The sequence below is a fragment of the Heteronotia binoei genome, chromosome 11 (genome assembly GCF_032191835.1).
Source record: "Heteronotia binoei isolate CCM8104 ecotype False Entrance Well chromosome 11, APGP_CSIRO_Hbin_v1, whole genome shotgun sequence".
NCBI classification, from domain to species: Eukaryota; Metazoa; Chordata; class Lepidosauria; order Squamata; family Gekkonidae; genus Heteronotia; species Heteronotia binoei.
The window spans coordinates 63,372,786-63,393,545 of record NC_083233.1 but is presented as its reverse complement, the minus strand read 5'-3'; the positions used below and the strand labels follow the sequence as shown (position 1 = coordinate 63,393,545).

General features: G+C 43.1%; 1 protein-coding gene across 2 annotated transcripts in view; it reads right to left on the bottom strand.

The window, feature by feature from the left end:
* Positions 1-20,760, bottom strand: part of LOC132579278 (septin-2) — a 93,266-nt gene that overhangs the window by 57,137 nt on the left and 15,369 nt on the right. Inside the window, exons 2-5 of one of the 2 annotated variants that reach the window (XM_060249545.1) lie at positions 10,695-10,748; positions 8,528-8,627; positions 4,040-4,126; positions 2,889-3,012 (exon numbers count right to left, since the gene is read on the bottom strand). In XM_060249545.1, coding sequence (XP_060105528.1) covers positions 2,889-3,012; positions 4,040-4,126; positions 8,528-8,627; positions 10,695-10,721 — 338 coding nt within the window. In that variant the 5' untranslated portion in view covers positions 10,722-10,748. Of the gene's footprint in view, positions 1-2,888; positions 3,013-4,039; positions 4,127-8,527; positions 8,655-10,694; positions 10,749-20,760 lie in introns of those variants that run through there. The other variant, XM_060249544.1, reaches the window with a different exon arrangement.

The window sequence follows — 20,760 nt, the reverse complement described above, 5'->3', positions numbered from 1 at the left end:
TTTCTTAACCACAGACAATCTTAAATAACTCCTTGTCAACAATATCTAATATGAACATGGACACTGGTACCAGAGCTTGCAATAAACCAAGATGCCAACTTTGCTGTCACATACACCCAGACAACACAATCACTGGACCTAACAACATCAACAACACCATGTCAGGCTCATTCACTTGCCTAACTTCTAACGATAAAATTATTCTGTTTATTTTAACCCGATGTGCACCTCCCTGAGCCCTTCAAGGAAGGATGGTCTACAAATTGAATAAATAATAACACTGTTTATGCCACGGAAAGCCATCAATGTCCTCTGGTTCTCTATATAGGGCAAACAGGTCAAACACTATGCCAAAGGATAAAGGGACACAAATCTGACATCAAGATTCATAAAACTGGGAAACCATTCAATGGGGGACCTCAGAGTAACTGTTTTATTGCAAAGCAATTTTAGAGACTAAAATGAGAGATGACTGAGTTACAAGTCATTACAACACTTGAGACAATGGAACCCCCAGGGCTTAACAGAGATGTTGGCTTCTTATCTCACTAGCATCATTCAGTTCTCCTTTCTGTTGTAAACTCCTTTTATTAAGTTGTATACTAATCTGCTTTTATTCAAACGTCTTACCAGTTGCATTCATCCAGTCCTAGCTATATTTACTGCTCAATAACTTATGCGTCTTGATTCTAATTAAGCCTTCCTTCCTGGTAACACCCTCTCCACCTTCTACCTATATGCAATGGTTGGTGACTTCTGTTTCAATGTAGCTGAAGAACTGTGCATGCATAAGAAATCTTATACTCAGAATAAAACTGTGTTGGTCTTGGGCCACTGGACTCAAACTTTGGTCTGCTACTGGAGGATCCATATTAAAAGGGAAGCATTTCAAGTTCTATATAGTCCTTTTTATTCTTAAAATAAAGCAACAACTGCAATGCACAGGAACATGGCAGAACCACCTTGCTTTCTCTCAGCCTCCCTCCACCCCAGGAAAGAATGGGTGGGGATTCAAACACAGAGGACTTCAAGAAACATTTTCAAAAAATAAACACAGAGGAATACAATCAACAGGAAGTCCTTCTTGCAACACAATAGTCCAGTTTAAGGACTCTGAGATCCAACACAAGGAAGTTCAAGTTTACGGAATACGAAGAATGAGCTCCAGCATAGAACAATTGGAAAAGTACCTGCAGGGAATCCACATTACTGTAAGCTAGTATTAACAGTGTGTGGGCTAGAATAGTATGACACGTAATTCCTAGCTGAATCGTGCCTTTCGATCCGACATTGATCAAAGCCTAGTTGCTCCTAGTCCATGATGTCTGATCACAATGAACATCCACGCACAAAGGAAAACAGGATCTCCTGCTACTTGATTACTGACATTATTTACAAGCAGTAAGGAGGTCCGCAAGGAACTGCAGCTAGTAAAAACAAACAACTGAAAAGCTTCCTCCCCAGCCCAATTCCCCTCCCTCCTAAATACAATAGAGCACTTGGAGGGTTGAGCAGGCCAAGCACGCTTGAAATCCACCAGAGAAAGGGCTTTCTCTGTTATGGCCCCTACATGGTGGAATCAGTTGCCGGAAGAGGTGAGGGCCCTGCGGGACCTTGTTCAGTTCCGCAGGGCCTGTAAGACGACCCTCTTCCGGCTAGCCTATACCTAGCTTGAGAATTTAATGCAACTTGCCAGAGTTTTTTATATACATTTCGAATATTTATTAATATTTATGGTTTTATCTGTTTTAGCTGTTTTAAATGTTTATTCTCTTATATGTTTAAATATTGCTTAATTTTATGTTTATTGTTGGAAGCCGCCCTGAGCCACCCGTGGGAAGGGCGGGATATAAATTCTAAATAAATAAATAAATAAGTTCCCCATCCTCCTCTCTTTTCTGCTCTTTAAAAAAAACCAAAAAACTGATGCTCCACTATGTTCAACGTTTTGTGCTTCCCAGGGGCAACGTGAGCATGCTTGTTCTTCATTCAGAGGGAAGCAGGGGTTTCCAGGCTTTTAAAAAAAATTCCAAATATTTTTCTACATGGGTTGGGAATTCCCAGGAATTCCCAGGAATGCTCAGAAACTTGGGCATTTCTGAAATGTGCTGCTTAAGATATACAAGACATCTTGAATCCAAAAGAGCTCTTGCAAGGACATCCAAGGTCTTTCACACACCCAAACTGACAGTGTTAATTAATTGCTGAATAACATTGTGTGCAGAACAGCCAAGAGACCCTAAGATTGCTTGGCAGCCAGAAGTTTTAACTCTTTTAGCATTATACACCGCTAGCTGACAAGATGGCGGTATGTGCGCACAGGAGGGGATGTCTTTGAAAAGACAATTCTGCCAGTTTTCATTTTACTGTCCAGCATCACTATGACCTGCCATCTCTAAAGAGTTAATTCAAAGGACAAGAAGCCATAACATAATAGGTGCTGGCGGGACTCAATTTCACATTACAAATCCATTCTGCTAACAGCTGCATTTTCCACCAATAGCTCTTCACCTGACCAAAGAGCTTCTTGCATCAGACGAAGGCTTCTTGCTCTGCAGAAAAAAGAACTGCCCTTAGAGGAACCTGATCTGACTTACCAGTGTGTGCTAAACTACTCAGCACTTGGCCTGCTGCTAGCACCTGTATCAGTACCTAAACCAAGCATTGATCTCTTCTTTGCAGGTCTAAAAACAGAATGAAGAACACCGTGTCCTAGCTAATAGCATGCTTTATACAAAAAATAAATAAATCTATAATACATACCTACATGAATATTAAAACCAGCTTACTATTATTAATCCTAGTTACAGTCTGCCCTTCCCATCCTCAAAATACTGCTAAATGGGGATAAATTGTGGAGATTCAGCTCTTCAGCCAAAGAAACATACCAGTCTTGGCTATTAATAGCATCTCCGTATCCTGGTGTGTCTACTACTGTCAGGCGAAGTTTTACCCCTCGCTCTTCTATCTCCACGGTGGAAGCTTCAATTTGGACCGTTCGCTCTATCTTTTCTGTAAGAAAAGAAGATATTGAAGAGGTGATGCTTTCTTGTCCGTGATGCCAAAAACATTGACAACAGTTCACTTCTATTCAAATGACCAGCAACCAAGAGCCTTCTAGGTTTAAAACACATACAATCTGCCAAAGTTGAAATTTTTTTTAGAAAAAAAGAAAAAAAATCAAGAGGAAAACTATATAAGAGCCCCACATAAAGAAACACTTAATGTGGAATAACAATCCATGTAGCTACTCTAGCGGAATACTGAACAGGGGAAGAGGCAGAACACATGACAAATTCTGTGATGCTGCAAGGTGATATTTAAAGGAAGCATCAGAAATAATGCTCTCATCAAGAGGATGTGCAAAACAGAAGACAAGAAAAGCAAAAAATACCCACAGTACCAACACCAGCATCCTGTATGACTCAAAGTGTCTACAGTTTTGGAGAATGTGTCCCACAAGTACGCATGCCTGAGGAAGCCTTTGGGAAACGCCATGGTTTTGCTAGCTACTCTGTCGCAGGAATATTATGTGTGGGGATCACTTCAGTAATCTCAACAGAGCTTTACTTCAACAAATGAAAAGGAACGGGAGTTCCCAGAAATTGACAAGTTTGCCTTTGGACTTTGTGCTTTGGACTGTTCACTTTTAGGTAAAGTCTGCAAAGAATTACATGTAATAAGTGTATGGGATTGTAACTGTTCTTCATTACAAGTATTGTTATATTACTTTATACTGTTTTTTGATATTTTTTTCAATACATTTCCTGGTTCATAGTCGTTGGGATCATATTTTTTGCTTTTCTTGTTTCTTGTTACATGGTTGCCTCTGTGGATTGATTTCAAAACAGAAGACAGCCACAAGCTACTGATGGAGACATGAAATGAACCTTTTATAATACAAAATACATAAGATACAAGCTAGAATGCTAGTTACAGAAATGGTCCATCATTGCCAAAATATAGGAATAGCCCTTTGGAGAAACAGAAGCAGGTAAGGCAAATGAAGTCAGAAGTGGTCCAGAACAGCATGATTTACCTGCAGCTCCAGGAATATAACGTTCAGGATAGAGGTCAGTCAGGAACAAACTATTTATTAAAGTGGATTTTCCCAAGCCAGATTCACCTGCATACAAAATTATACAGTTAAGCACAAAATTTATCCCCTTTTGTGTATGTTGCAGTTCCTTACACAGTAGTTCTTCCTCCCAACATCCACCCTAATTTATAAGATAACATCAAAGTCTTCCCTAAAATAGACTGAAAGACACAACGCTAAAATTAAACAGCCTCTTTTCAGTAAGCAAGCAGAAAGACAAAATTAAGTCAGATTTTCTTCAAATAAACTTCAATGTTCTCTCGACAAGCCTTACTTTAATTAGACAGGCACATTCACGCATCAAGCCAAACACTGGGGGAATCATCATAGCAAATGACAGCAACAAACAAAAAAGTAATTACTCCTTTAAAGTCAACACACACGTCTCCTACAAAAGGCACATTGGTCCTTTTTGTTTTTAAGGTGAGAGACATAATGGGATGGCACTACTAGGCTGCCAAACTTTCTTGCAGCCTTTATGCTGAACATTGGTCCAGTAATGTCTTTTCTAGAACCTTTCAACTGAGCACGGGACATGCTGAGCCGCAAGCATGTGACAGGATGTCATATGACCTCAGAATCCTGTGATGAGAGCTAGAGCTATAAACTCACTGGTGTCCAGGTCAAGACCATTGGAAAGGACAAGGGACAACAAATCCTAACCAAGAAGGCATGATGTAGTGAGGAATAAGCCAAGAATCAAAACAATGGAAAAATTCCTTCCAGGCACTGAATGACCATCTCTCTCAACTGCCCTCTTGCTCCTCTTGGAGTGAGCATGCATGCAAAGACAAGAGGCATGTTTTGCTCTCTACGCAAGCATACTAAGAGCAAGTCCTACAGCTACCAAAAAACTGGTAGCTGTAGTCCCTAGGATAGTCCCTACTCATGACCCAAGAGGTGAGGCTTCATCAATTATCCAAAGGTCTCCCAAGCCATGGGTTGAAGGCTACTGATCTAGACCAATAATGCTTCCTCTGATGGGCAGTAACCTTTCCCAGACCTGTTACCCAAGATCCTTCACCTGGAGAAGCTGGGAAATGATCATGAAAAGCAGGTGCTCCAACATTACAGCACTTTCTGCAAGCAAAGGCCTGTGGCTTGCTGACAGGGCATCTGCTTTGTCATGCAGAAGGTCCCAAGTTCAATCCCCAGTATCTCCCGTCAAAACAATCAGGTAATAGGCAATGTGAAAGACATCTGCCTGAGACCCTGGAAAGCCACTGAGAGTCTGTCTAGACAATACTGACCTTGATGGACAGATGGTCTGATTTAAGATAAGGCAGCTTCATGTCTTGAAAGCATGAGATCGAGCACTGAGCTATGGCCCTTTTTGTGCGTTAATTCATGTTTTAAAACTTCCAGGCCAAACAATTTCCCAGTGTTTCAGACTTCTCAACCCTCCTTTTGCTCTGGCTATAAAAGATACTCTGGAAAACCAGTCTGACCCCTGAGGCCGTTCATCATAATTCTGAACCGCTGGGGAGCTGTGTACAGCAAAAGATTGCACAGACAGAATCAACTGTTGTGGCACTTAATTCAAGAGTACTTGGAAGAAAACAGAGAAGATCTGCTCATCCCACCACTGTGCACCAAGGAGGGAGGGAGGGAAAGACCAAAGCTGCCCTGCAATCTGCAGGCACCCTTTAAATAAGAATGCTTTGGTGATGTCAAAACTCACTAGATGCCTGATGGCAAGTTGTGTGAGCTTTGAGGCTATGTCCAAGTGAAACAAGCAACAGGTAGGTCTGCGGGGAATGAAAAGTGGGAACAATCACGGCAGTCAAAAGCTGATGGGCCAGAGCAATGCATGTTTCACACAACACATGGTGCACACGCAACCCAACTCAATGACTGCCATGCCAGCGGAACATTCACCTGGGCTGGAGGGGGGGGGGGGGAATCTCACAACTGGCTTCTCTGCTCAGAAGAATCCAGCTTCCTCCTGTATGTGGCAAGGCCTTTTCCTACATGATAAAAATTCTTCAGAAGTTTTTCCAGGGCTGATGAAACATCTCAAAGCTGACCAGAGGGAAGCGAGCCACAGAAGGTTTTAGTGACAGAGACGGGCCTTGGCTTTCCAAAACCAGCATATCAAACGAAAACTGGGTCACAGGATCTAACTATTAGGAAGAAGAAAACTGCAGATTTATACCCTGCCCTTCTTTCTGAATCAGAGTGGCTTACAATCTCCTTTATCTTCTTCCCCCGCAAAAGACACCCTGTGAGGTGAGTAGGGCTGAGAGGGCTCTCACGGCAGCTGCCCTTTCAAGGACAACTCCTACGAGAGCTATGGCTGACCCATAGTGGAGGTGTGGGGAATCAAACCCGGTTCTCCCAGATAAAAGTCCACACACTTAACCACTGCACAAAACTGGCATCTTCCCTAGGTAAGGGACTTCCCCATCATGGTCCCCCCAACATGCCTGGTGCCCAATTAAAAAGAGAGCCCAAAAAGTGGAAAGTGGGGACAGGAAGCTTTGTGTCACTTCTTACAATCTGATTAGCAAAACCTGGAGTTCATCCCAGGCAGGAACATGACAGCCACATGTCCTCCGCTCAGGCACAGAAATACACTGTCTTATGTCTCTGGACTGAAAGTGTGGCTGTGCAGGGAGCAAACCTTCCTTTTCCTCTGGAAACTGAAACCAAACAGCATCTCTTCCCCAAAGCAAAGATCAAATCTTGCCCTCCAATTACAACCATATTATTGATGGTTCTTAACCTTTCTTAACATTCCTAACATAAATGCACCAGGAGGCTGAATGAAGTCAAGAACCCTCAGTCTAGATTAAGCCCAGAGAGGTAAATGTGTGGAGAATATGCATCTTCACCAGCTCTCCTAGCTCCAGTCTAGATACACCACTTCTAAGTCCCATGCCAAGTCTTAGGTTACCAGGCACACCCCACAGACACATACTCAATTCCACTCTCTTCCCTTCTTGAAACTAATAATGCAGCAACATACCCCTGCACAGATGGTATCAGATCAGAGTTTGCCCCCACAGTTAAAAACAAGATGGCAAATTCTGGTCTGGACTAGCATTAAACGTAAAACGGTTTTATGATGGTTAGCTCTACAAAGGAAGGTGGTGGAAAAGAAGCTATGAGCCATTGGCTGCTACCTAATTCTTAGCAATAGAAGAAGATGATGATGATATTGGATTTATATCCCGCCCTCCACTCCGAAGAGTCTCAGAGCGGCTCACAGTCTCCTTTACCTTCCTCCCCCACAACAGACACCCTGTGAGGTGGGTGGGGCTGAGAGGGCTCTCACAGCAGCTGCTTTTTCAAGGACAACCTCTGCTGGAGCTATGGCTGACCCAAGGCCATTCCAGCAAGTGCAAGTGGAGGAGTGGGGAATCAAACCCGGTTCTCCCAGATAAGAGTCCGCACCCTTAACCACTACACCAAACTGGCTAGTTAGGAGGTCTGAGTGTCATGTATCAATTCTGTTCATTCCTAGTCATGGACATCCTTTTTCTCCTCCGATCTGTCCATATATATGATTTCCCTTAAAGAACCGTGGGAACGGGGACTTGCTCTTTTTATTTACCGCACCGCTATAATATGAATGTGTGCAACGGCACACACCAATTGATACAAAGGCAAAGAAACAGATGCACAGCAGGAGAGTCCTGAAGATACCATAAGTTGCACAAAGCCAGAAGCTACCCACTGTAACCTCCCCCCAAAAGAGAAACTAGCAAAGAGTGCAAGAGGCAGCCCTAGATTAGCCATTAAGCAAAATAATCACGTGCTTAGGGCACAAAGGGAAGAGGAGGGGCACCACAGAGGGGTTTTTTGCTTATATTACTTCCTGCTATTTCATGTTACATACATTTTAAAAATTAAAAGTTTACATTAAATATAGTTGTGGGGTTTGGCCTGTGGGACAGCCTGGAAGAAAACTGAATTTCTGATCACTTATTTCAACTTCAGATTTAATACCTTGTCGGTTAAGCAATGGAAGGGCCAAGGGGCGCCACTGCTGAGCTGTGCTTAGGGCATCAGCTGGCCTTCATCGGACCCTCCCAAGGGGAGTATTTATGCTTGTGCAAAAGCCGCTCAAAACTGAACATCAATGTGGGATGCAGGGGGGCAAAAAATCTCCAGAAAGGGTGAGGAAGGACTAATAACTGGGGGAAAGGATGCTCTTAAAAAAAACATGTTCAATGTGAATTGCAGGGATGTCGGGTCTGTTTAGTGACAGGTGCTCCACTACTTGCTCCCAAATAAGATGTTGGGATGAACAAGACAAAGGAGAGCTGTGGACTGATCCAGCTCCCCACGTCATTTTCAGGATAGATTTTCACCAAAATGAACTGATATATATATACTACACATACTACTGACAGATGCATCTTCAATCACCAATAGTAGGTAACAGTCCAGCTATTTATAAAAAGCAAAAAAAGAGAAACTTACCAACCACCATTAGGGTAAACTCAAAGCCCTTTTTTACAGACTTCCTGTGGACTTGGTTGGGGAGGTTAGCAAAGCCAACATACCCTGCAGAATCAGAGAACTGGGGAAGCAATGAGGGCAGGAAAAACTGTAAACCAAAAATGAAGTTAACTGAGCCAAAGCACGCAGGTGCTGAAAACACATGAAACAGATCATGACACACTAACAGAGACCTCAAAACAAAGGACTGCTTTGGATATTCAAAAGCAGCCACAACATGAAACAGTGAGTTGTACATCTTATTCCTCAGCTTCTGGATCTCCTGCAAAGGGAAGAAGTGCATGTTTTGTATAAAACAAAATGTCCATCTCTCAGTGGGAGACATGCACATCTTCCCTGCTGCTCATGAGTCTTGGATTACTCATACTTCCTTTCCTGTGGCCTCTAGCAAAAGTACATTGTTTACTTAGTTCTGGGCAGCAGAAGATGACTGATGAAGGTCAAGTTTCTTCTCAAGCCACAGCGGTTTACCTTAAGCAGATCCCATATTATGAATAGTATGGGCAGCACATTTTCTAGGAGACATTTAAGGTACCCTGATATCCTCCCCTGACCTGGATAGCCCAGGCAAGCCTGGTCTTGTCAGATCTCGAAAGCTAAGCAAGGTCGACTCTGGCAAGTACTTGGACGGGAGACCTCCCTGAAATACCAGCAGTCGGGATGACATGGGCAGACTTTATTCAGCCACCTCTCTGAATATTCTCCAGGCACCCAGTAAGGGTCAGTCACCACAGGTCGTCATGACTTCCATGTGCAGACTTGCACACACACTCATAAAATACTACTCTCACGCACCCAAAAATAAGATACCCTGCAAGCCCCCACATCAAATCCACAAGGAAAAAAGTCAACAAACTTTCAGCTTTATGATTCGTAGCAAAATAATCCAACTATTGAAAACGCTGACGCCACCTTAGGCATTTTAAATGGAGAGGCGAGACATAAATATTTTAAATGTGTTAACAAGTTAGCTAGTTCATTAACTAAGCAACATTTTTAGCAGGTATTCTTGATATGCTACTCCCAGGGCAGACACTGAAAGGGCAGAAGACTAGAGGTATCAAGGAATACTAGCACTGTGTATATGGAATAGCAGTATGCTTGTTATGCAGCAAGGATGACTTCTTGACATTTAACGGACATTTTTTTAAGTAATGCAACGTATTGCTTCTCAGTTTTTAAGGCACTAACAGATATTGAAAGTGAAGCAGCCGTCTCCCACAGTCAGCTGTGGCTACCATTAAGAATGACCAGGTGGGGGTACAAAATGCGCAGGGATGGTGAATTAGCAGAGCATATGAACATATATGAACATATGAAGCTGCCTTATACTGAATCAGACCCTTGGTCCATCAAAGTCAGTATTGTCTTCTCAGACTGGCAGCGGCTCTCCAGGGTCTCAAGCTGAGGATTTTCATGCCTTCTTGCCTGGACCCTCTTTGGAGATGCCAGGGATTGAACCTGGGACCTTCTGCTTACCAAGCAGATGCTCTACCACTGAGCCACCGTCCCTTCCATGTTTTATATGTCAAATATCTTGGGTTCAGTTCATTATATTTCAATCGCCAGGGATAATGAATTGGCAGAGTATCATTTCTGTATGTCAAAAGATCTTAGGTTTAATCCATGATATTTCCACAGGTTACATATCTTTTGTAAAGACCCACTCTGCCTGAAAGCCACCTCCTGACCAAGTAGACAATGTTGAATCAAACAGTTTAACTTGCTATTGGGTAGCTTTTTATATTCATATTTATGTGCAGCATTTATATTGTGCCTTTCTGCCCAAAGACTAGTTTATGAAATTTCAATGTAAAAAAATGATTAGAAAAAGAAGACTACAGATATATACCCTGCCCTTCTCTCTGTAAGCTGTTTTGAGTCTCTGATTCAATCTCCTATATCTTCTTCCCCCACAACAGACACCCTGTGAGATGGGTGGGGCTGAAAGGGCTCTCACAGCAGCTGCCCTTTCAAGAACAACTCCTGAGATAGCTATGGCTAACCAGCAGGTGCAAGTGGAGGAGTGGGGAATCAAACCCGGTTCTCCCAGATAAGAGTCCGCGCACTTAACCACTACACCAAACTGGCTCCTTTCTATTCCTTTCTAAATTTTCTTTCCACTTACTTTTACTTTTTCACCAGACTGAGACATGTTCCTCCACTGCAAACTTCAGAACCTAAGGGAAGAAAATAAATGCAGTAAGTTGCTTGTTATCTGAAACTGAAGAAGTTTTTAGAAGGTTATTCACAAACCCAAGGACTCATTTCACAATTTGCTGCTGTAGCTTAGGGAGGCCAAGTGCTTCCTCCCCTTCCCCCTATGTGCTTCCTCCCCTCCCCCAAAAGTTACACAAAACTATTGCTTAACAGAAGTGGTTACAGCTATTTGTTAATGTGTGTAATAATAAAGCGAAGGATGATATTAAGCCATTTGTTTTCTACAAGGTACTATGGAGCTCTCGCTCTATCTATTTATATGACTGATAACGATGGATGGATGGATGGATGGATGGATGGATGGATGGATGGATGGATGGATGGATGGATGGATGGAGTGCTCAGACCTAGATGACTCAGCTAGTCATCCTCAGAACCTAAACAGGATCAGTCCTGATTAGTACTTGGATGAGAGACTACCAAGGAAGGCCTGGGCAGCTATACAGATGAAGGCAATGGCAAACAACCTCTGTTCATCTCTTGCCTAGAATACCCTACAGCAGGGGTGGCCGACGGTAGCTCTCCAGATGTTTTTTTTGCCTACAACTCCCATCAGCCCCAGCCATTAGCCATGCTGGCTGGGGCTGATGGGAGTTGAAGGCAAAAAACATCCGTTGGCCACCTCTGCCCTACAGGACCACCAAAAATCAGCTGAGACTTGATGGCCTTTTCTGCCACCATACATATATATTAAGTTGTTACATTTATGTGGCTATGTTCTGTTTTTCTTCTCTTCTCGTTTGTTAACCCATTAACTACAAGGATTAAAGAAGTGGTTATGGCTAGTGTGACTGTCCAGCTTTTTAGCTTACTCACTAAACAAGTTACAGAAGGCGGCCATGTTGGTCTGCAATAGAACAGCTAGATTCAAGTCCACTAGCACCTCTGAGACCAACAAGATTTTGGAAGTATAAACTTTTGAGTCTCTAGTGCTACTGGACTCGAATCTAGCTGTTCAGTAAAGCAAGTCAGTATTGTTACAATCCCATATTGCAGTTTTAGGGTGTGTGTATATGGGTTTCAATCTGACAGACAAATGCCTAGCCCAGCGGTGGCCAAACTGTGGCTCAGGAGCCACATGTGGCTCTTTCACACGTATTGTGTGCCTCTTGAAGCCCCCACCACCCCATCAACCAGTTTGGAGAAGGAATTTCTCTCTTTAAATCATTTCACCAAACCAGCCAGCGGCTTGGAGAATGCATTTAAAGAAAGTTGCTTTCTTTCCACCTCCACCTCACTTCCATCTATATGCCTTCCTTCCTTCCTTCCTTCCTTCCTTCCTTCCTTCCTTCCTTCCTTCCTTCCTTCCTTCCTTCCTTCCTTCCTTCCTTCCTCGTGGCTCTCAAGGAAGGAATAAATCTGATATTTATTTAATGTGGCTCTTACGTTAAGCAAGTCTGGCAACCCCTGGCCTAGCCTAAGACCAGCTGGTAAGCCCATGGAAGAGGAGACTTCCTAACCATGGACTTCTTAGTTCTCAGCTCACAGTCACGACACTAAATCAGAATCAAGAACAAGCCCACTTCTGTGAATTTGTCTGACAGTAGCAAGGACGTTTAAGAGGAACTCCAGATTTCCCAACCCTTTCTTTTCTAAGCTATCAATTATAGGTTCTGTCAACCCTAGTCCTGACCTGTCCATTTTCTCCTTCCACATTTAGCTGACTGTTTGCATTTTACCATACCTTTTGCCATTTCCTGCCACCAGTGGTGACATTCAGAAAGCAACAGGGAAGCACCTGCATCCAGAAGTCACAGGTGTCTGTCTCAAGGTCACTTCCCCCCTTTCAGGCTCAGAAATACATTGCCAAGAAGCCCAGCAGTGACATTCCCCCCCCCTTTTCCTTTTACATTCATGAAGTTGTTCTAAATAAAGTCGCAGTTTGATCCATATGCCAAACAATAACCATATAGAATGTTAATGGGATCACCAGGACTGGCTGTGTTAAGGAAAAGATGTGCACTAATGCAGTTTGGAAAGAGCTCCATGGGGCAGAGTGGTAAGCTGCAGTACTGCAGTGCAAGCTCTGCTCACAACCCGAGTTCGATCCCAGGGGAAGCTGGGTTCAGGTAGCTGACTTATGGTTGACTCAGCCTTCCATCCTTCTGAGGCTGGTAAAATGAACACCCAGCTTGCTTGGGGCCAAGTGTAGATGACTGGAGAAGGCAATGGCAAACCACCCCGTAAAAAGTCTGCCATGAAAACGCTGTGAAAGCAACAGTCATCCCAGAGTCGGAAACGGTTTGGCTGCTTTATGCAAATTAAATTCATCTACATATTTCTGCATGTCCCTTTGTCTGCCCTAAGAGAGCCACTTGACCACATCAAGACAGTGACAACTGGGCTTTTTCTTGCATGGGTCTGCCACACATAATTTGACCTTTCAAGATTCACATTGCAACTTTAAAAGCATGCATGTGACTGTTTGGGGATCTTAAGATGCATCGGGACTCACAAAGGGCAAACCTGGCAGGTACAGATTCCAATTGCTCATGTTAGACATACAAGCAGCCTGAATCTCCATATTTTTAAGTAACAGAGCAAACAACCGCTTATTTATCCCCAGCAGTCAATATCAAGGGAGAAAGCTGTTCCTAGAACAATACCGAGTACAAATATTTTTGAACTGGACTTCCGAGAGCCAGTGCACACAACTTTGCCATTACATAACATGGTCAACTACTGTTCATCAAAGATGGGTTTCTGAACTGCAAGTACTGTACCAACGCATTTCCGATCTCACGGGAGCACAGACTTTTGAAATTCACACTCCAAGGGCGCGCAGAGATCAGGTTCAGACTCCGCTCAGTCCAGTGCTTAGACCCCCCAGGAATGTCATCCTATCAAAACCCCATTATGAGAGAGGGGCCCCTCTGGAAGAAGCAGGAAGGAACCCGGGTCATTTCCTTTTGTTACTTCAGGATGTTAAAAAAAACACAGTAAACTCTTCAGAGGGCAGCTGAGTCCTCCCCTCTCCCATCATCACAGCAAAATGAAAACCATTCTGTAAAGTTTTTAAGTATACCGTGTACAGAAGAACCAACAGAGAGTTTTTGCTTGCTACTCTAGTTTTATCCAACGAACGTGAGATGAACAAAGACAGCCACAGGTGCTCTACTGAAACTGCTTGTACCATCAGTGCTATAAGTGGAATGCATAACTTTGCACAATTTGCACAAGCAAATCCTCTTCAGATTTCGTTTCCCTTTTCCTGTGCAACAATGTCATACAGCAAAGTGCAGAACAGCCCTTCTGCATGTGGAAGAACACGTGGAATCCAACACATTGGCTGCATTAGGCATTAGCAGACAGGTTGGTTGTGACGGGTACAAGCCAGGAAGTCTTTGGATTCATGGTACCCCAAGTTCATGAAGAGAATGAGCAAACCGCAACTTGTCATGATGCCCTGGACAAATGAAATGACAAACTACGTAGTTTGTCCCATCACCTCCAAAGCAGGATTCAAAACCACAGCTTAATCTTGGTTTATAAGCAACAGAGGCTCACTTGAAACAAACCAAATTTGTTGTGATGTTTAATGTGGTTTGTTTCAATTTTGTGTATGTGAGAGAAGGGGGAAGGAGGAAGACTTCCTGCCTCATTCCCATTATGAGCAAGTCAACTTGTGCTTGTAGAGTCTGCATGTTCGTGTGCTTGCTCATACACAGAAAGTAAGAAGACTTAACACGAAAATAAGGGCCATCTAGCTTTGCATTCCCAAGCTCTGAGATCAACAGCTTGCATCAGGACGGTGCAGCTCTTGTTATCGAACAGAACATGTCAGCAAGCTCTATTCTTTTCTCTGCACTGCACTGGGAGAGAAATCCATTCATGGAATCCATTTACTTAAATCAATAAAAAAATTAAACTTGTTTCAAAAACGGTTTATTGCTTTAGAAATATTTTCTTGCCTATGCACCAAACAAGCATACCTCTTGAGCTAGCTAAGAAACCCTGGCAGCATCTGCCTTCATTTTGCAGGCATTTAATCAATTTATGCAAAGGGGGGGGGGTTGTTACTTCTGCTGGCTGTCCCTTTACATAAACCCTTCTCTCCTGAACCCAGCCATTTTCAACCTGTGCCATTATTCGTCACAAGGACAGTTAGTGCTGATGTGAGTTCCTTGAACATGTGTACAGTAGGACAGAGAATTACCAACCAGATTCTAATAGGAAGATAAATGCTTTTTGAGAAGAGAACAGAAATTGTTATCAATTTCTACATGACTTGCAAAACTACATTAAAACTAGAAGAACTGATGATTTCCGTAGATCTCCCCTATAGATATATTAAGGATTTCAGCAGCACAACCCAACTGGATTTTGTCAGAATCAAGCCTCTCTGGTGTTTTTAGAGTATCGTTCCACTATTTGACAAGTAAAGCAATTTATATAAGGCCACTGACTCCATTATACCATAAGCATCAAAAACTCAAAGTTCCACCTGGCCCCACTTTCTAAAAACACTTGGCAGATGCCAGAAAAGGTGTTGGCAGGTAGCATAGCATCCCCCTGGGAACAATGCTGGGGAATCCCTGGGAGGCCGTTCCTGTCAAAATAATATATTGGCTTTCATCTGAAACAAAGTTTATGTCCTGTAGTCCAAACTTTTCCAGCCTCTGATGACAAAAACCAAGATGTATCTGCTAAGGTAGAATGGGGCACATTAGCTTGCAACTTTTGTGTAAAAAACCTACACAATTATACATGCAACCAGATATAAATGATGCATTTTATGTTGTTTAAAGCAGGAAAATTATACATTGCATATATCACAATTTCCTCCAAAGCTGCCAGATTTTTTTTTCTGTTGAAAGGTCTTTTTCTATCGCTTCAAAATTTCATATCTCTAGCAGAAGCAGAACAGCTATGATTCTGCATACAGCTTTCCCAGACACTGCAAATGCAGAGACATTCACAATCAATGTTCCCTCTAAGGTGTGGAGTCTTGTGAGCTACTGGCATCAAAGTTGTGAGCTACTGCATAAATTAGTTTGACCTGGGGCCATCCTTCCTGAGCTAAGACAAAAATGTGTGAGCTGGAGGCTAAAAAACTGTGAGCTAGCCCACACTAACTCACCTTAGAGGAAATACTGTTCACAATGCCAGTGCAGCACTGGAGGGCTTCTTCGTTCCTAAATTGGCGTCTGACATATTGCGACAGTGTTGTATCCACTCAGTCCTCTGAATTCCCAGATTTCATTTTTTAGAGATGTAAACTTCTAGTCCCGTTTGGTGCAGAGCTATAAAGACTTGTCTCTGCTATGAACATGGCTAACGTTTCTTCAACTGATAGTGGAGAAGTCAGAGGATACATCCTTGTAATGTTATGTAGATACATCACTGCAAAGCCTGCAATGTTATAGTGATATGGAAATAGTCTTCCTTGCAATGTTATAGTGATATGGAAATAGTCTTCCTTCTGTAAACAACACAGTCTGCCCCAGGCAATGGGGAAAGGAGGGATGTAAATGTTTTAAATAAATAAATTCCAAAGAACTGGTTTGAACTATTAAAAGGGAAGGGGGGGGGGTGTCTAAACATAGGAAACACTCCACCTGATATGAAAATGTGTATCTACGCTCTGGGTGTGTCAGAAAGGCTCCAGGAGTTTGTGAAACGCGTGGGTGTCAGCCATCAAAACCAGATTTTATTTTTTAAAAAAGAAGAAAGTTTACTTATAACCAGATTTTCCATTTTGGGAGGGGGACATATTACTATCCCAAGAGACACTGCAATTTGGTGTGGGGGAGGAAAAACACTCAAACACACTGCTGTGCAAATTTTTTAAGAGGAGTCGTCACATAAAAGTGCCTGCTTACTGTCTGATTTCTATTTAAATTAATTTGCATGAATCGTACTGGCAACAGCGCACATGGAAGAAATTACATGCTGCTGCGAGAGTTGTAAGTGCCATCTGACAGACGGCTCCCCTTGTAGCAACTGTCATTCCAAAGTGATTTAAGGCCTGCTCAGACATTCAAGCTACGTTCTTCCAAATCCTGCTAGCCTGGAACAGCAATTACGACTGCAACCGGCTTTAACAAAGCAAACAGCCCTACGTAGTTTAAATGCCAAAACCAGAAGCGTTTGGAGGGTCGGAAAAAGAAACGCAATTGAACGCAAACCACAGAAAGAGAACTTCATTGAGCCTTTCTTTATCACTATTTTAAGACCAAGGCAAGAATTCACAAGAACTTGAGAAAGTCAGCTCTGTGGCAGGGTGTTAAAGACCCTGAAATTTGCTCTCTGTTCTATAGCTCCAGTCAGAAACTCCGAGTGCAGATGGAAGCAGGAAGTCTTGGATCTGCACGGCATTCCTAAAATGCCTTCAGAACTGCAAAGCCAAGCACAATCTGGGATTAATGAGCAAAAGAAGAGAATGGGGTAGGATGCAGAAATACAGAGCCAGTCAGCTAAATAGCAAGCATAACATGCGATTAATGAATCAGTGCACATCGCCTTGGCTCCTACAGGGGCAGAGTAGCATTTTCCAGCCCAGGGCAAGAAGCAGCCAATAGCTTGTGAGTTATCTTTACAACTTCTCTGCAGTTCTGCAGAGGTCTAATGAACATGCCACTAGCCCACACCACTGCGAAAGCAACAAACTCTTCATCAGCCCCGGTATAATGATGGGTGCTACAGAAGAGCCAACAACACATGCAGCTTTAACAAAAGAATTTGATAAATCATGTACTGAAAGGCAGGTCTGTGGATGAGCTGCCATAATCAGAAGCCACACATTACTAAAGCAAATAATGAATGGATTGCCCGCTTATTCTCTCTGGGCATATGGATACTTGAGGTCAGGATCAAATATTCCAGTATCAGAAAAATTAATGGGCGTTTTCCATCTCCCTGCAATGGAAAACAAAATAGAATTTGGATGCAACTAGGCAAAGAATCCAGAAGGAATCCAAACCTATGTCGGGGAGCTTCAGAAAAGGAAAGTCTGAGTGTAAATGAGAAAAAGGTAAAGAAACTGTGCCGCTGCTTTTGTGTATTTATAGTTCACAATTCCTGTACACTTTCCTTTCTCCCTTTCATTACAGATTCAAGACACTCCACCCTGCTCCACTAAAAGCAATTACATACACCCCATATCTGCAAGAACCTTTGTTGGAATTGACCAAGACAACTCAGAAAATTCCAGTTTCCTCCCATGCAGTGAATGAGATGGGAAAAGGACAGGAAAAACAAGTTCCGTACAGCAGACATATGCCCTCAAAACTCAAAAGTCTTTAGGTTTTCTCATAAACTAAAAGAATTTCTGAAGCCTAATAACAGATTCACATGTCATCCCTTACCAAGGAATGCCATCTCAGAAGGTTCCATTCAAACTATGATCTCTCCCTCCAATTCTGCTAGGGATGGGAAGGCAGCCTAGCAACAGACTTCTTCTTCGCATACAACCTGGGAGAGGTTAATTCCTAGCACACTGAACAACTGCTTTCTCCCATCCAGTGTTATTTCGCAGTCACTCCCAGAGCTTAAAGACCTCAGTGAATGCTATTCAGGACGCCAGTTCTTCAAGAGTAAGCATGAACTGCATCACGTTTGTGAGACCACTTGCACCCATATGAACCTACTCCTTACAGTAATCTTTGGAGGTTCTATTTCGGTGGCCAAGGCTAGACAGAAGGCAACATACAAAAAGGCCTTCTCAGTTGTGGCATCAAACTCCTGAAATTCTCTCCCTGGGGAGATTTATTTATTCACCTACACCAGCAGGTGAAGACCTTTTCTGCTTTGTTTGTTTATTGACCATCCTCCCTAGTTTGTTTTTCATGTATGTGTTTATTTTTAAAGTGGATTTTAATGTCTTTTTAACTGACCACCGCCATGAAGGCCCTAACTAGAGAGAATACGAGTGTTTTAAATTAATAAATTATGTGGCTTTAAATACAACAGTTTCTGCGTATGCTTAAGCTGTACAATGGGCAAAAACATTCATCAGGTAAAGTTACCCACTACCACCACAAACCTGTGTGCGTCTGTGTCAGAGGGTTTCCTATACCATCCCTACAACTCAGTGACACAATAACAACTCAGAAACAATAAAATCTGACCCAATTTTTGAGCAAAAGAAAACGAGATTTGCAGTCTAATTTAACAATTACAAAAAAAGAAAATAAAGACGCCAAGCATTCTATTTTAATTAACACAAGTTCTGTTGGGAGTCGGTAAGGCGCTCTTGGTTCCCAGGTAACAATTCCAGAATGCTGCAGCAAAAAAACTTTAATCCGCTATAATTTTTTTGTGGACTTCTTGTTCAAGACACCCCTTTAGAAAGTCACCTCGGGGGAAATGGAACAAACGACAGTCTTCTGGCATCTCAAAGGTGATGCGATGAGGATCCACTCATATCCTCTGCAAAGAGACTCCACCAAAAGCTGGCCCTGGAATAAGACTTTGTTCATCTTCGAGGTGCCCCAAGACTCTAGCTCCCAGAAGGGTTCCCCGGCAACACAAGAATTCAACCCAAGAAAGCAACAGACAAAAATTCACCAGGGGAAGCTTCCATCCCTACTACTGCGCCTCTGAGCCAGAGCTCCAAAACGGATTCCCACATGGAGAAAGAATTGCCAAGTAGTATGGGGGGCGGGGGGCGCTTTCTTCTCCCAACCCCACCGAACGAGTCACCCGTTCCCCAACCAGGCAGGAAAAGAGGTCATGTCAGTCAACGGACACAAATCCAACAGGTCAAGCTCCCCACCACCGAGGCTGTGAATGCAAGCCAGTGACACCTATACGCCCCTGGAAGGGGTATTTGCTCCCTCCCCCGTTCTTTTCACCTGGTCTCCTCCGCTCAATTGCCTTCTAGCGCCTCAATCCGCTGCCGGGCCCAGCAATCCGGAAACGGTTCCCCGAGCGCTCCACCCGTATCCCACAAAGCCTTAGCGGCCGCTCTAGCGCCCCTTTCTCTATGCCTCCCCTTCGGAAAAGCCGGCGCTAGCGATCGAGAAGGCGCCACAGAGCGCGAGGGCTAGAGCGGCCCTTCCAGGCCCGGCCTTCAGATGCCGCTGCAGGGAGGACTTTCCTTTGCAGGGTGGAGGCGTGGGTCGCGCCTGACAGCTGAGGCGGCGCCCTGTGACAGCTGGCATTTGTTCTTCGTCTCCCTTGGAAAAGCAGAGATTGGTTTCTTTTTTTAAAAAAAATCATAAGACGTTTTGAAATGAAACTCATGCCTTTTTCTTCACCAAAGAGGGTGATGTGCTCCCTTCCTTTGTTTGCCCAAGAAACATTCCCAACAAATGGCACGCTCGCGCATGCTAAATAAGGCAATTTCAACCCACTTCAGTGACCGTTTGCAGCTGGATTTTACCATTTAAACATAATAAAATCCAGTTGCATAGTGCATTGAAAGTGTATTGTAATTGGGTGATTTAGTTTTGAGAAAGTGCCTAAAGTGTATTAGTCAGTCCGTCATATTTATTACAGTCATTAGACCATCCATGAAGTGTATTATTACTTCAATGGCCTTCTTGCCCCTGGGAGCTGCATTCCAAAATAATATTAGTCATCGCCATTAATAGCAATTGTATTTATGCATTTATTTAAAACAATACGCTATTATTCATTACACGCTGGGGTGGGTGGGGCACTGGCTCAGCAATAAAGCAACTGTTTGCCATGCAGAAGGTCTCAGTTCCATCCTCACACCTCCATTTATATGTGGGGAAAAGGTGCTTTCACACACGCTAAATAATGCAATTTCAAACCAATTCAGCAACTGGTTGCAAGTGGATTTTGCACATTAATATCCAGTTGCAAAGTGCATTGAAAGTGGATTGAAAGTGTGTTATTTGGTGTGTGCGAAAGTACCTGAAAGCTTATATGTTGGTCTTAAAGGTGCCACTAGACACAAACTTTGTTCTGTTGCTTCAGACCAACACAGCTACACACCTAAATCTGTTTGTAAGATCAGGTAGTCAGAAATGTAAAAAACCACCAGAGAGCCACTGATACAGAGA